This window comes from Lithobates pipiens, unplaced genomic scaffold, assembly GCF_037356315.1.
Source record: "Lithobates pipiens isolate NorthernLeopardFrog02 unplaced genomic scaffold, aLitPip1_a1.2 Scaffold_16, whole genome shotgun sequence".
In the NCBI taxonomy this organism is placed as follows: Eukaryota; Metazoa; Chordata; class Amphibia; order Anura; family Ranidae; genus Lithobates; species Lithobates pipiens.
This window is the reverse complement of record NW_027507748.1, coordinates 456,262,544-456,279,824: the sequence shown is the minus strand read 5'-3', so window position 1 is coordinate 456,279,824 and position 17,281 is coordinate 456,262,544. Positions and strand designations below refer to the sequence as shown.

General features: G+C 44.0%; 1 protein-coding gene across 3 annotated transcripts in view; it reads left to right on the top strand.

Moving 5' to 3' along the window:
• Positions 1-17,281, top strand: part of CUL4A (cullin 4A) — a 121,043-nt gene that overhangs the window by 78,930 nt on the left and 24,832 nt on the right. For all 3 annotated transcript variants that reach the window (XM_077482852.1, XM_077482851.1, XM_077482850.1), the window contains exons 16-17: positions 4,070-4,177; positions 8,022-8,135. In XM_077482852.1, the coding sequence (XP_077338978.1) occupies positions 4,070-4,177; positions 8,022-8,135 (222 nt within the window). The remainder of the gene's footprint in view (positions 1-4,069; positions 4,178-8,021; positions 8,136-17,281) is intronic.

Sequence of the window (17,281 nt, the reverse complement as noted above, 5' to 3'; positions counted from 1 at the left end):
AGGAGAAGGACCTAGGATCCCTGACGGGCCCATCGGTCTGTGTTTTTTCTGCAGAAGCTTTGCTTTTTGCGCAAGACGAAAGATCCTGTCAACAGCCTGGGTGACAGGCTGGGTACTCTTATCCTTGTAGTCTCCCCAGCCCGGCCAGCGAGCGTGTGCAGGTCGCAGCTACGCGCTAGGCCGGCCATGACGTACCTCGGCTCCGGAGGTGGTCAGTGAGCTTTTATGCTCCGGCGCGCACATATGACTGGTCTACTGATGTCTGCGTCAGTGTGCCAAGGCCAGCAGCTCTCCCTGCCTCGGTGGGGCTGAGCAGCTGGGCATTCGGGGGTCCCTCACCTCCCTCTCTTCTCTCCTGGTCCCTATCCCCCCCCCTGTGGGGGAAGCTGCGTGTGGCTGCTTAGCGGTGTGTGCGTCATGTGCAGGGGCTCTCCGGGGGGGGGGGGGGTTTCCTCACCTGTGGGGGGGCTGTTCTGGTTGGCTGTGTCCTGAGTGGTGTTTTTCATGTCCCTGGGGGTGCCTGTGATATCTGCAACGCTGATCACTGCCATTTTCTAGCTCTGTCCCTCATGGTTTTTCAGTGTAAGCGGCCATCTTAGGTATGGGCAATGGAAAGCATGCTCAACTGTGTCTCCTGGACCATTTTCCCTGTGATTTGTCCTTTATACTGGATGCCGGCGGCCATTTTCTAGAAGCCTGAGCACGTTTTTTCAGCTTCTCTAGAGACGGCATGTGTTCCTGTAATCCAGCGGCCATTTTCACAGTGCTTTATGTCCTTATGCTGGACGCTGGGTGGCCATTTTCTTTGAGCCTGAGCACATTGTAGAGCGGTTTCAGCACCATTAGCAGCAGCTTTGAATGACACAGAGCAGATTCCTCTGTACCTGGGAGCTAACAGAGAACACTGGCACTACTTGCTGGACCGAGCAGAGCCTGTCAGGGTGGTGAGTCCTGCAGGAAAGAGCCCCTCAGCCAGCAGCAGTAAGGAGGGTGGGACCATCACTGTCCTAAGTCCTCTTCAGGTGGCAGACAGGGTAGGGTCAGCATGGCTTCAGAAACTGGTGTTTCTTCCCCCGAAATCCAGGCAATTGCAACCGGTTCACCTGCGGAATGCGCAGTGCCCTTGGACGCTTTGACGGCGGTCCTCAGTTATTTTGTTGCCAAGATGGAGGCAGTGCATGGGTGCAAGGTGCTAAAAAGCGGCCCCTGCCCCCCCCCCCCTCCTCTGGGGAGAGCTCTGATGCAGACTCGGGCCCTGCTGAGGCTGGTGACCCCTGCTCTGTCGTTTCAGATGACTCTGACCAGGACCGTTTGGACAGTGAGGATGAGTCCCGTCCTGGTCTGTGCGCGACAAAGCGCTTGTTGGAGCATTTATCACAGCTGTGTGTGATACCCTGAATATTCAGGAGCCAGCAGATCCCTCTGCTGAGGGATCCCTTTTGAGTCCCGTAAGCCAGCCATTCACCTAAAGTGTTCCCGTATCTGACTTCTTTTGACAAGTTCATTTACAAGGAATGGGGTCGACCACAACTGACCTTTTCGGTCCCCAAATACATGGTGGTGCATTGCCCCTTTGAGGAGAGCCTTCTCAAAAAGTGCTTGGCTCCTCTGATCGTGGACCCCCCAGTATCCAGGTTAAACAAAGTAACCATGATCCCGGTAGAGGGGACTTCTGCATTTAAGGATCCCATGGACAGGAAGGCAGAGGCAGTGGCTCGTTTCTTGTTTATGGTTGTGGGGTCAACCATGCGACCAGTACTGGCATCCGCACTTGTGTCTCAGACACTAACCGAGTGGGCAAAACTGTTGCACCGCAAATTGGGAGAACAGCAGGCTTCTCCTGTCTGTGTGGAACTAGCAGACCAACTAGTGCAAGGCCTTAAGTACGTTTGTGACACGGTCCTGGATGCCCTCCCACTGTTATCAGGGCTTCAGTGTCAGCAGTGGTGCTGAGGCGCCTGATTTGGTTGAAATGCTGGTCTGCAGACCAGGCATCCAAAAAAGCCCTGACAGATCTTCCCTTCCTTGGTGACCGGCTCTTTGGAGCCTCTTTGGATTACATTATTAAGAATGCCACAGGTGGTAAGAGTACTCTATTCTCACAGGCCAGGAAGGCTAAGCAGCCACGCTGTAGGCAAGGGCCCTCTTTTTCCACTCAAACTGCTTTTTCGTCCGCCCGGAGCTTCGACCAAGCATCCCCAGCCCGACAGGATGACCTCTGAAGGACCGAAGCGTCCCTGGAACCGCAATCCTAACAAGGCTGCAAACAAAAGTGCTACCCCATGAAGTTTGCCCCCACCCATGACTCGGGTGGGGGGGTCGCCTTCGGAAATTTGCAGCCTGGTGCTCCTCTCGACTGTCCGACCAATGTGTCTGCCATCTGATTTCCTATGGCTACAAGATAGAGTTCCTCTCTTGGCTGCAAAACAGATTCTTCCCCTCCAGCATATCCGCTCTCCCGGCTCGCCGGGAGGCCCTCTTGGGAGCAGTAAGGGACCTGCTGAATCGCGGGGTGATTGTACCTGTTCCGGAATTGGAACGTTTCCAGGGGTTCTACTCAAACCTGTTTGGACGTACCCCTTCCTTCTTGGGAACTACAATCTTGGATCTAAAAGCCCTCAATCACTTTGTGAAAGTGCAGAGGTTCAGAATGGAATAGGTTTGCTCAGTAGTCGCTGCACTCTATCAAGGGGACTCCCTGGCGCCATTAGACATCCATGATGTGTTCCTGCACATACCCATATGCCTCCAGCATCAAACGTTTCTGTGATTTGCAGTCGGGGAAGCCCACTACCAGTTTGTGGCTCTCCCTTTTGGATTGGAATCAGCCCCCCGAGTCTTTACCAAGGTATTGGCTCCTGTGTTGGCGTTGCTACAGCAATGCGGGATCGCGATCATGGGTTACTTAGACTATTTGCTCCTGAGAGCTTCTTCCGCCTCAGAGTTAGAAGAGGATGTGGCGATCACCATGCAGACCCTGCAAGAATTTGGGTGTCTGTTGAACCTAAAAAGTCGATAGTACCGACTCAGCGTTTGGAGTACCTAGGCTTGCTGCTGGACTCCAGGGAAGCGAGAGTGTGTCTCCCTTCAGACAAGCTGCAGACTCTCAGAGCCGCGGTAAAACTGCTGATGAACCGCAAATGGTCTTCGCTGCGCTTCTGCATGTGAGTCCTGGGACTCATGGTGGCCTCCCTCAAGGCAGTACCATATGCCCAGTTCCACACCAGAGTCCTGCAGAAGGAGATCTTGACAAAGTGGGACAAATCTCCTTTGTCCCTGGATCGACAGATCCAGGTGAGCCAGTTAGTCAGGGGTTCCCTGATCTGACTGAGGTCCCCGGTGCTTCAGTTTGGGAAGTTGTTCCTACCTCTGAAATGGACGGTGATCACAGTGGATGCCAGCCTATTCAGCTGGGGTGGAGTAATGGGAGTTCAGTCGACTCAGGGCCTCTGGTCGACGGAGGAATCAAAGTTGCCGATCAATATGCTCAAACTGAGAGTGATCAGGCTAAGGAAATTTACTCTTCATTGTCTGGATGTGATTCAGACTGTGCTAAGTCTACCTCTCGCCACTGCTACTTTTCAGAAATGCTAATTTTGTTTTTGTTATGCGGGATGAGCACTGGAAGGGTAACCTAGCTTCTTGTCTCACCATCTCTAGATGGATCAGACAGACCATTATTTAGACTTAAGGTCGGAAGAATCAGGCTGCTCTCTTCCCTTTAGAAGATCTCGCTTTACTAAATGTTTTCCGTATTTAGCAACCATTCCCCAGATTTATGCGGCTGTCATTTGGTCATCATATCAAAAAAAAGCTGCTCTTTTCATCTCTTCACTGTACTGCTGTCTAGAGAAGATATAGATAGGCTGAAATGTATGCATGTTTACATAGGCCTGGACTGTTGTACAGTGAGACCTAAGAGGTTATACTTGCAAGGTTATTTGGTGCCCTTAGATATATTAATGAATGAATGTGCTTTAAAATACAAGCAACCTTTAACACATAAGGTAATACATGTAACAGTTTTTTTCTCATTACACACCTCATAACTATTGACTTTTCTTTTTAGCATATGCAGAATCACAGTGACCCAGGAAACATTGACTTAACTGTCAACATACTGACTATGGGATACTGGCCAACCTATACACCCATGGATGTGCATTTACCACCAGAGGTAAGCAAGGCTGTGGTTTGGACCTTTTTTTACTGTATACAGTTCTGTATCTGCAAGGTAAAGTTAAAAGAGGAGCTCTAGCCTGTAAACAAAAATTTTAAATTCAGCAGCTACAAATACTGTTGCAGCTGACTTTTAAATACGCATACTTACCTGTCCCAGGATCCAGCAATTTCCTTGCCCAACTTGGCTCTTTGCCAGTCTTCGCCTGAAGGCGCAGGCATCTTACCTGTGGGTAGCCGACTGTGTCTCCTTGCGGCTTCACAGCTGGCTGCCCATTGTGCATGTGCAAATCGTGCTGCGCTCCGTAATTGGTCCAGCAGCCTCCTGGGACCTGTGATATGTCCCAAGAGGCTGCTGGGGAAGGAGGGGAGAGCCAAACTTCGGTGCGGCAAACTGACCAGAAGAGGGAGCAAGTGCCTGTCAAGATTAGGTTTTTTAAAGAAGAGTGGATATAGTAAACTATAATGTTAATGTAGGTGTATTTTTTGTTATGTATCAAGCAAAGCCAGGCAGGACTGTGGGCTAGGCTAAGAGGTGCAATCTGGAGCATTTATCCTATCAGTCTGTTGCAGGGAGAGAAGATAATCTTCTTTTTACCCTTCCCTAGAAATTACCTCAACTGCAACTTTGTAGTTTTGCAATAGGTAGCAGCAGCAGCAGGGGACTAATCTGCTTATAGATGGCCATAAATGGATTGAAATTTGGCCATTCGAGTAGGGACCGTCCAAATTTCGATCCATGTATGGAAAGGCTAGTTCAGAAGTTAAAGCGGAGGGCCACCCGAAAAATAAAAATAGCATTAATATTCTTTAAAAAAAAAAAAATTGAAAAAAAAAGTGTTTAACTAACTTACCAGAAACCCCTGTTGCTAGGCAGTCTTCCTAATCACTCTTCCTAATCTGCCTCTTCCTATTCTGCGGCACTTCCTCCTATTCGGCAAGCGTCCCTGTTGCCTTCTGGGGCATGTGTGTGTCCCAGAACACAACGGGGCCATTCACAAAGCGCCGCGCAGCTCGCGATTGAGCAGTAGGAAATGGGCAGTGAAGCCGCAATGCTCCACTGCCTGTTTCCCTTAGTGAGGATGGCAGCACCGGGACACGATACGAGGGGCATATCGGCCTCGGTGGGGCCAACATGGCGGGTGCCCTGGACAGGTAAGTGTCGTTATTAAAAGTCAGCAGCTACAGTGTTTGTAGCTGCTGACTTTTAAAAAGATTTTTTTTAAGGCTGGAACACCCCTTTAATTTACCGATCAACTTTTGTACAACCAGCCTGTTGGGTTTTTCCAGAATGATCAGTGCCGTTGGCTATGACTGACAACCCTAACCAGTTTGTTCTGACGAGGGGTGGGGGGGCCTTTCCTCTGTCAGAACACAGTAGCACAGCAGGAGTGATTCCCCCATCCACACGTTGCGTGCCATTTTCTTCTCGTTTTAATCTGATAGTTAAAAAATACATCAATGCATAGCCAACATTAAACACATGCACATACATCCCAGAACAGCTACAGGGAATTATACTTTTGCTATTTAGGGAAGGCCAGGAAGTAGATACAGACCCTGAATGAGTTCTAAAGAAAAATACCACTGATCATCTGGAAAGTAAGAAAAATTAGTGCATTGCAGTGGCAGTAATATGATACTGTAACAAAAACCTGTGCTATAATGATGGATTGCTTATGCCCTGTACACACGGTCGGACATTCCGACAACAAAATCCGTCAGATTTTTTCACACGGATTTTGGCCCAAACTTGTCTTCCATACACACGGTCGCACAAATTGTCGGAAAATCCGATCGTTCATAACACAGTGACGTAGAACACGTACGACGGGACTATAAACGGACCAGTAGCCAATAGCTTATGTCTCGTAATTTATTCTGAGCATGCGTGGCACTTTGTCCATCGGAATTGACTACACACGATCGGAATTTAGGCGGATTTTATTGTCGGAAAATTTTAGACCCTGCTTTCAAACTTTGTGTGTCGGAAATTCCGACGGAAAAAGTCAGATGGAGCCCACACACGATCGGATTTTCCGACAACGAGATCGGATCGCACATTTTCTGTCGGAAAGTCCGACCGTGTGTACAGTCTATATCCATGCAACATAAAAATATATATTTCTGATACTAGGTCCACTTTAGATACACAAAGGTTATTTCAATCAACTAGGTATCCATGTCAAGATCCAATAAACCATTGTGTATCGCCACAGAATAGTACTGTGGATACTGCTAAAATATTAGGTGCTACATCCTATAATTTTTGACAGAGAAATATAGAAAAATAACTTTTTAGGCATGACTACAAAAGCTATTTATTAAACATAGAAACAACATTAAAATCAACACTGGATAAAGTCTGTCACAAAGTGAGAAAATATGAACTGTACGGAAATAACATGAAAAAATTTGTGCTGGATGACCACTCATTCCATAATCGGGTATTAAATTCCAGATATAGGCTATGAAAACAGATTGAAGATGGTAGTAGAATCCTGGGCTCAATGTACAGTTCATATTTTCTCACTTTGTGACATGGACTTTATCCAGTGTTGATTTTAATGCTGTTTCTATGTTTAATAAATATCTTTTTATATCATTAGACCTATGTGGTCGTGCCTAAAAAGTCCAGTCTTCTTCTTTTTTTTCTATATTTCTATGTCAAGATTCACCCCCCAAAAAATGACTTTCGAATTACATATCGATAAAAAAATGACCTCACACTGTTATGATGGCCATAGATGGGTAGTGTTTTTTGTTTTGTTTTTTCATTCAACCAATGGGCTGAATGAAAGTAAACCGATTCCTCCATGCATTAGAATGAGCTGAATGGAGGAATCCCTTCAGCGGGACTCGGCGATCTCAGAATACACTGATCTGTAGCTGCAGCCACTGATTGATAAATGTTTTCCAGCTTGTCCCTTCGACAGATATTGCCCAAAACTATTGACTTCTGTTTAGGAGGGATGACCACACACTAATCCAGTTTGGCTTCTCCCTACTGAAGCATCCACATTTTAATCCAGCTTTAGTTTCTTTCCAGAGGGCTGAAAGAAAAAAATGACCAACAGATTCCTCTATCCATAGGTAAGGTGGATTCCCTCCCACTGCTGTAAAATTGTATTCTGACAGCTGAACCTGCCACTGCCGGAACACACTGATCAGCGGTTGCATGTCCCTTTAACAGAAGTTGATCAATCTACTTCTGATGAGCAGGGGCTGTCACACACACGGTCTGAAATTCATTCGATCTCTGCTGCATTGGCTGTATTTTGATCCGTGTATGGCCAGCTTTGGTGCCTCATGCAGGATTTACACAGTTCTTGACTGCTGCTTTGTAACAACACCTGTAAACCATTACTAGGCTTGGCTCTAAACCTCTTGAAGGTTCTTAGACCTTATTTGTAAGTTTAGAGTTTTTTGTGATAAGAGCGAGTTATCATTTCATTTTAAGTTCTTTAGTTTTTTTTTTTTTTTTTTTTTTTTTATATTTCATATAATGTACGTTTTGCTTTACATTTTTACATGCATTACTTGAATATGATCTTCTTTCACGGTTCTTAGTAACTTGCCCCTTTTCTGCTGAGTTGCACAGTTACACTAAGTGTGAAGTATGTTGAAGAAAAAAGAGTTAACAAGCAATGATTTACAGAGTACACATTTATTTTACATTGGGCAGTTAAAATTAACAAACCCCTGAGAAATAGCTGAGTCTCCTCTACATATGCAATATATGCTGAATATCCTCTTATTCTTGAATATTTATAGTTGAAACCCAGCTAACGTTGAGTTAAAGAGGAAACACTAGTATTTTCTGCTCTTTTTTTTTTTTCCAGATGGTGAAACTTCAGGAAATATTTAAAACTTTTTACCTGGCAAAACACAGTGGCAGAAGACTACAGTGGCAGTCAACATTAGGGCATGCAGTATTGAAAGCGGAATTTAAAGATGTAGGTACCATGTGATATAATTCATCTTCTTTAATGTCACTAGTGTGTTTTGTTGCTTTTTGCTAATAGTATATTTTCACACCAACATTTGACCTAGTTACCAGACACAGTTGGAATATTTTGAAAAAAAGATAAAAATGGGGGGAAAAAAGGATCCAAATGTAAATAACTTTATGTGAAACAAACCCATGAAAGCAATGCTTGCTCTCATGTGTTTTGTTACACATAATGTTATTTTAATCAATCACAACTGTTAGTGGTCTGTCCACATACTGTATGTCAGAAACCATGAATCAGACTGAGACAGAAGTACCATTGAATCACATTGTTTAATAATAAAAAAAAGGTAAACAGAGTAAATGTATTCAAAACATAGCCAGAGTTCAGTAACCGGAATGGATAGCCAGCCAAGCCAAAACATCAGGGAGCCAAAGAACAGCGTAGTAGAACAGCAAGCAGGATCTGGATCCAAAAGGAATGTCAGCCAAGCAAGTCTTTTAACAGGAACACAGGAGAGCCTCTCTAGAGATGTGGCCAAGGCAAAAGCAGAGATCATCTGGACTGGATGGCTTAAGTAGGCAGGACTGACGAGCAGGATATCATCAACAGGCGAGTCTCACTGTGGAGAGATAGGAGCTGGCAATTAGCCGACAGCTGAGCAGCCAGCTCAGAGAAGGAAGGGCTGAGCCGCTCAGCTGTCGGCTTTCCATTTAGTTAGAAATCAGTGAAAAAATAGAGCAATGAGGAAATACTCTGATAAGAAATTACAATACTTAGCTGTCTCGCATGACGTGCAAGAGTGTCACGTGGGGAGTATGAGAAAACTACAAAGATTTTTTTTTTTTTTTTTTTTTTAAAGGATAATGAATGTCTATCTTCAGAAATTAAAGCTAACATTACTTTCATGTGTTTAATTTACATAACGCTATTTTACATTATGATCAGAGTTTTTATTTTAAGCCTACCTGTGGACGTTACTACCGCTCTAGGTTCTAAACTAGGAGTCTCCAAACTTTCTAAGAAAAGGGCCAGTTTACTATCCTTCAGATTTTAGGGGGCAGACTGTGGGGAAAAAATAATGACCCATCATTTGTTTCAGTGTGAGTAATTGTGCCCCATTATTGTTTTTATTAGGCTCCTTTGTTGGTTTTATTGGGAGGAATTGTGCCCCATTATTGGTGTCAATGAGAGGAATTGTACATCTTCATAGGTGCAAGATGGGGGGGATTATGCTTGATTGTTGGTATCAATGGATGAAATAGTGGCCCAAGGCTGGAAAAAAGGCATGCAAAAGGAGGAACTGTGCCCCATCATTAATGGCATTAGTCTCCATTGTTGGTGTCATTGGGAGGAATTGTTCTGCATTGTTGGTATCAGTGAGAGGGATTGTATCTCATTGTTGGTGTCAGTGGGAGGAATTATGCCCCAGTATAATCAGTATTATAGCGCATCGGTCAATTCACTCACCACTCTTCATCACTGGACTCACTGCCACTCAAATGTATCCATCCTGTTAGTATGTGTATACTACTCAAATGCTACAAGACTATTAGTGGATGTGATGCTGTCCGCTGATACTACTGCTTCTAGGGCTGCATAGGGTGCGGCCATGGTGACGTCACTGTGTGACATCAGCGCGTTTCACTATAACAGAAAAACTAAACATCACATCATGTTTGGTTTTAAGTTCTTTAGGTGACTTTGTAAGCTCTGTCTAGTCACCTCTGTTAACCTGTTGGTTTTTGTGGGCCTGCCTTTGTTTGCTCTGTTGACGACCCCTCAGTTGGACTGCTTTTTAACTTCCCAATGCACCTATATCTTGTGTCTCATAATGTCTGATAATAAAATAGAATTTTGTGACTAAGACCCCTTTCATACCAAGGGCGTTTTGCAGGCGCTATAGCGTTAAAAATAGCCCCTGCAATCCACCCTCAAACAGCTGCACCATTGTCTACTGCGTGAAAGCCAGAGGACAGGACATCAGAAAAAGTCCTGCCAGCAGCATCTTTGGAGCGGTTAAAGAGCGGTGTGTTTACCGCTCCTCCGCCGCTGCTCCCCATTGAAATCAATGGGGCATTGCGGCTATACCGCCGGCAAAACGCAGCTAATGTGATGCATTGTGGGCGGTTTTAATCCTTTCCCTGCCACTAGCAGGGGTTAAAATGTCCCCGCTAGTGGCCGAAATGCGCCGCAAATCTGGCGGTAAAACCTCTGTAAAGATAGCAGCCTTTTACAGCTGATTGCTATGGGCAGCGCAGTGTGAAAGGGGCCTTACTGTAAAATCCTTTTCTTGAAGTAAGGACTGGGAGGGGCTCTACTGCCCTGCTTACATCTTTGTTTAGCCACTGTCCCATCTCCTGAAGGCAGCAGCATAAATCCAATATACCCGAATATAAATCCCATAATGTACTTTTAAAAAAAAAAAAAAAGGATTTTAATGGTAATTTAAAAATCCTGTTTTTTTTTTTCTTAGTTTTTAGTTTTTTTTTCTTAGTTTTTAGTTTTTTTTCTTAGTTGTTTTTAGTTTTTTTTCTTCGTTTTTAGTTTTTTTTCTTCGTTTTTTGTTTTTTTTTCTTCGTTTTTGTTTTTTTTCTTCGTTTTTTGTTTTTTATTATCAGACTTCTAAAGATACTATTTTTATCTTTTTAACCACTTGCTTACTGGGCACATAAACACCCTTCCTGACCAGACCAATTTTCAGCTTTTGGTGCTCTCACACTTTGACAATTACTCAGTCATGCAACACTGTACCCAAATGAATTTTGTGTCCTTTTTTTCCCACAAATAGAGCTTTCTTTTGGTGGTATTTGATTACCTCCTGAGGTTTTTATTTTTTACGCTATAAATGAAAAAAGACCGAAAATTTAGAAAAAAAACGCATATTTCTTTGTTTCTGTGATAACATTTTGCAAATTATAATTTTTTTTTTTCATAAATTTTGTCCACAATTTATACTGCTACATATCTTTGGTAAAAATAACCCAAATTAGTGGATATTATTTGGTCTTTGTGAAAGTTAGAGAGTCTACAAGCTGTGGTGCGAATCGCACAAAACTGATCACACCTGATTTACTGGTGGCCTATCTCATTTCTTGCGACCCGAACAAGTCAGGAAAGTACAAATACCCCCCAAATGATCCCTTTTTTGAAAGTAGACATTCCAAGGTATTTACTAAGATGCATGGTGAGGGTTTTGATGTTGTCATCTTTCCCACAATTCTTTGCAAAATGAAGATTTTTTTTTTTTTTTTCTCACAAAATTTTCAATGTAATAGGTTATTTCTCTCACATGGCATGTGTATACCACAAATGACACCCCAAAATACGTTCTGCTACTCCTTCTGAGTATTATGATACCAAATGTGTGAGACTTTTACACAGCCTGGCCACATACAGAGGCCCAATATTGAAATAGCACCATCAGGCGTTCTAGGAGCATAAATTACACATTTCATTTCTCAACCACCTATTACATTTTTGAAGGCCCTGGAGCACCAGAACAATGGAAATGCCCACAAAGTGACCCCATTTTGGAAAGCTAACACCCCAACGTATAATCTGAGGCATAATGAGTCGTTTGAATGGTTCATTTTTTTTTCCAGAAGTTTTGGGAAAATGTGGAAAAGAAATGAAAACGCATTTTTTTTTACGCAAAGTTTTCCATTTATAAGATATTTCCAACACATAGCATGTACATAGCAAAAATAACACCCCAAAATACGTTCTACTACTCCTCCTGAGTATAACAATACCAAATGTGTGAGACTTTTACACAGCCTGACCACATACAGAGGCCCAATATTGAAATAGCACCACACATCCTATTTCTCAACCACCTATTACAGTTTTGAAGGCCCTGGAGCACCAGGACAATGGAAATGCCCACAAAGTGACCCCACGTGGCACTGACGACACGTGGCACTGGAGGCAGATGGCACTGGAGGCAGATGGCACTGGAGGCAGATGGCACTGGAGGCAGATGGCACTGGAGGCAGATGGCGCTGGAGGCAGACAGATGGGGCTGACAGATGGGGCTGACAGATGGGGCTGACAGATGGGGCTGACAGATGGGGCTGACAGATGGGGCTGGCAGATGGGGCTGGCAGATGGGGCTGGCAGATGGGGCTGGCAGATGGGGCTGGCAGATGGGGCTGGCAGATGGGGCTGGCAGATGGCACTGGGGCTGACTTACAGATCGCTCTCCCTCCTCACACACTGTCTCTGTGTGAGGAGGGAGAGACACGGCAATGGGAGATGATCTCATATGTTTACATTTGAGATCATCTCCCATTGGCAGCTGCGATCGCGCTGTGAACGGCCGCTTTGATTGGCCGTTCACGGCGATCTGTATTTGCCTGTCTCCGGGAGACACGGCGAATACAAAACTTCCGCGATGCGCGCATTGCGGAAGTAAACAGAAGGCCGTCCAGGGACGGCCAGGCGAAGGAACCCGCCTGCTCTAAGGCCGTCATTTGGCTATAGGGCGGGCGGGAGGTGGTTAAAGCATGCAGAAAAATTGTTTTTTTTTATATGTATACACAAATGTTTTGCCTATTATAAATAGAACTAGTTGTTTTACAAGGTGATAGTTTACATATACCTTTATACTTTACTCAACAGTTGGTATTGAATAAAACATCAGCTGTCTATATTTTAGATCTGCACAATTAATCGTTAAAAAAATCGCCACCTCGATTCAACCTCCCTCATTATCTTAATACATTTCCACAATACAGTGCAGAGCCCTTCTCTGCTCACAGCTGAGAGCTGTCAAAAGAAACAAAAAAAAAAAATCAGGCAGCTTGACAAGTTTATTACAACATTTCTCAGTGCTGAGATAAGCTTTAACAATGTAACTTTGGTTCTCTTAGATCAGGGGTGCCCAACCAGTGACCCGAAGAGCCCTCTGCTGTGGCCCGTGACCTTCAGCTCTGGGATGGCAGGTTGGCAAAGCCCAGATCTTGAGTTGCCGACCCACCATCCCAGAGCATCAGTGTTGTGAATGGAGCTGGCGGTAGAGGAAGCAAGCAGCTGCAGAGCAGAGCTACATAAGCCGATGCTTCCTATATAGGGCCAACTCCTGTCATAGGTGGAGTGATACCGAATGCAATCTACCTGGGACAGCAACAGCCAGCAATATCTGAATAGAAGACTGTTATTAAAGGTAATTTTATTACTAAAACCTAAGTGTATATAAGGGCATATCTGTTCTGCAGTGGTTACTGGGCTGCTTTCAAACTGATCCACAGGGTTACCTGCACTGTGCCATAGACTTATGTTATTACCTGTGGGTTTGGTGCACTTTCAGAAAGTGCACCACATCTGCAGGATATAATAGAAGCCTATGACAAAGTTCAGCTAACCCACAGGAAAGCCACAAGTGCACTGCCCTGCATCTCTGCATCTGTGGTACGGGTAAACTGCACTGCATCAGTGTGAAAGCAGCATTAGACCCCTTTCACACGATTGGTCCGACTCAATCGGACCCTCCATTCACCTCTATGGAGAGGCAGATGTAAACAGACTTGTGTCCATTTACACCCGCCTAGCTTCAATCTGATCTGCTAAAAAAAAACAAAAGGGGATCCGTCCCCTTCCATCTGGACGGATCTGATCAGAGGACCCATATAGTAGAATGGGCTGTGTCTGCTCTGCATATGCAAAGTGGACACATATCTGTCATCTGCCTGTTCCGCACATTGTGGCCCGCGACTGGTTACGAAGTCACTTAACCACTTCAATACAGGGCATTTATACACCCTTCCTTTCCAGACCAATTTTTAGCTTTCAGCGCTCTCACAATTTGAATGCCAATTACTCAGTCATGCAACACTGTACCCAAACAAAATTATCATTTTTTTCATACAAATAGAGCTTTCTTTTGGTGGTATTTAATCACCACTCGGTTTTTTATTTTTGCAACATACGTGAAAAAAGAGCGAAAATTTTGAAAAAAACCCACTTTTTTTTTGTTTCTATGATAACATTTTGCAAATAAGTAATTTTTGTTCATAAATTTGGGCCAAAATTTATACTGCTACATCTCTTTGGTAAAAATAACCCAAATTAGTGGATATTATTTAGTCTCTTTGAAAGTTAGACTCTACAAGCTGTGGTGCAAATCATTGAAAATTGATCACATCTGATCGCACCTGATGCACTGACAGCCTATCTCATTTCTTGAGGCTCTTAAATGTCAGGAAAGTACAAATGCCTCCCAAATGACCCATTTTTGAAAAGTAGACATTCCAAGGTATTTACTAAGAGGCATGGTGAGTTTTTTGAAGTTCCCACAATTCTTGGGAAAAAGAAGAATTTTTATTTCTCATACACAGCATATGCATACTTCCAATTGCACCCCAAAATACATTCTGCAACTCTTCCCGAGTATGGCAATATCACATGCATGGGACTTTTACACAGGCTGGTCACACAGAGGTCCAACATGCAGGTAGCACCGTCAGGGGTTCTAGAAGCATAAATGACACCTCTAATTTCCTAACGACCTATTACATTTGTGAAGGTCCTGGAGCACCAGGACAGTAGAATTACCCACAAAATGACCCATTTTGGAAAGCAGACACCCCAACATATATTCTATGAGGCATAATGAGTCTTTTGAACAGTTCATTTTTTTTCCACAAGTCATCGGAAAACGTGGAAAGAAAATGAAAACATTATTTTTTTTTTTTACACAAAGTGGTCAGTTTATAAGATATTTCTAACTCAAAGCATGTACATAGAAAAAATTACACCCCAAAATACATTCTGCTACTCATCCTGAGTATGGCGATACCACAAGTGTGTGACTTTTACACAGCCTGGCCACATACAAAGGCCCAACATGCAGGGAACACAGTCAGGGGTTCTAGAAGCATAAATGACACCTCTAATTTCCTAAAGACCTATTACATTTGTGAAGGCCCTGGTGCACCAGGACAATGGAATTACCCACGAAATGACCCCATTTTGGTAAACAAACACCCAAAAGTATATTCTATGAAGCATTATGAGTCTTTTGAACAGTTAATTTTTTACACAAGTCTTCAGAAAACATGTAAAAAAAATGAAAATCTTTTTTTTTTTTAACACATAGCATGTACAGTGGTGTGAAAAAGTGTTTGCCCCCTTACTCATTTCCTGTTCCTTTGCATGTTTGTCACACTTAAGTGTTTCGGAACATCAAACCAATTTAAACAATAGTCAAGGACAACACAAGTAAACACAAAATGCAATTTGTAAATGAAGGTGTTTATTATTAAAGGTGAAAAAAAATCCAAACCATCATGGCCCTGTGTGAAAAAGTGATTGCCCCCTAAACCTAATAACTGGTTGGGCCACCCTTAGCAGCAACAACTGCAACCAAGCCTTTGCGATAACGTGCAATGAGGCTTTTACAGCGTCCTGGAGGAATTTTGGCCCACTCATCTTTGCAGAATTGTCCTAATTCAGTTACATTAGAGGGTTTTCGAGCATGAACGGCCTTTTTAAGATCATACCACAACATCTCAATAGGATTCAGGTCAGGACTTTGGCTAGGCCACTCCAAAGTCTTCATTTTGTTTTTCTTCAGCCATTCGGTGGTGGACTTGCTGGTGTGTTTAGGATCATTGTCCTGCTGCAGAACCCAAGTTCGTTTCAGCTTGAGTACACGAACAGATGGTCGGACATTCTCCTTCAGGATCTCTTGGTAGACAGCAGAATTCATAGTTCCTTTTATCACGGCAAGTCTTCCAGGTCCTGAAGCAGCAAAACAGCCCCAGACCATCACACTACCACCACCATATTTTACTGTTGGTATAATGTTCTTTTTATGAAATGCAGTGTTCCTTCTACGCCAGATATACTTGGACACACACCTTCCAAAGAGTTCCACTTTTGTCTCATCGGTCCACAGAATGTTGTCCCAAAAGTCTTGGGGATCATCAAGATGTGTTGTGGAGAAATTGAGACGAGCTTTGATGTTCTTTTTGCTCAGCAGTGGTTTTCTCCTTGGAACTCTGCCATGCAGGCCATTTTTGCCCAGTCTTTTCCTGATGGTGGAGGCATGAACGCTGACCTTAACTGAGGCAAGTGAGGCCTGCAGTTCCTTGGACGTTGTTGTGGGGTCTTTTGTGACCTCTTGGATGAGTCGTCGCTGCGCTCTTGGGGTAATTTTGGGCGGCCGGCCACTCCTGGGAAGGTTCACCACTGTTCCATGTCTTCGCCATTTGTGGATAATGGCTCTCACTGTGGTTCGCTGGATTCCCAAAGCTTTGGAAATGGCTTTATAACCCTTTCCAGACTGATAGATCTCAATTACTTTCTTTCTCAATTGTTCCTGAATTTCTTTGGGTCTCGGCATGATGTGTAGCTTTTAAGGATCTTCTGTTGGACCTTACTGTGTCAAGCAGCTCCTATTTAAGTGATGCCTTGATTGTGAACAGGTGTGGCAATAATCAGGCCTGGGTGTGGCTAGAGAAATTGAACTCAGGTGTGGACAACCACAGTTATAGTATGTTTTAACAAGGGGGGCAATCACTTTTTCACACAGGGCCATGATGGTTTGGATTTTTTTTCACCTTTAATAATAAACACCTTCATTTACAAATTGCATTTTGTGTTTACTTGTGTTGTCCTTGACTATTGTTTAAATTGGTTTGATGTTCCGAAACACTTAAGTGTGACAAACATGCAAAGGAACAGGAAATGAGGAAGGGGGCAAACACTTTTTCACACCACTGTATATAGAAAAAATTACACCCGGAAACACATTCTGCTACTCCTCCTGAGTATTGCAATATCACATGTGTGAGACTTTTACACAGCCTGGCCATATACAGAGGTCCAACATTGAAGTAGTACCTTCAGGCGTTCTAGGAGCATAAATTACACATCTCATTTCGTTCCTACCTATCACACTTTTGAAGGTCCTGGAGCACCAGGACAATGGAATTACCCCCAAAATGACCCCACTTTGGAAAGCAAACACCTCAACGTATATTCTATGAGGCATGGTCTGAAAATATGTACTCGGGTACTCTGACATGCTGGTGACAGGTACTCCGTTACTCCGGACTGGTGACAGGTACTCCGGGCTGGTGACAGGTACTCCGTTACTCCGGGCTGGTGACAGGTACTCCGTTACTCCGACGGGCTGGTGACAG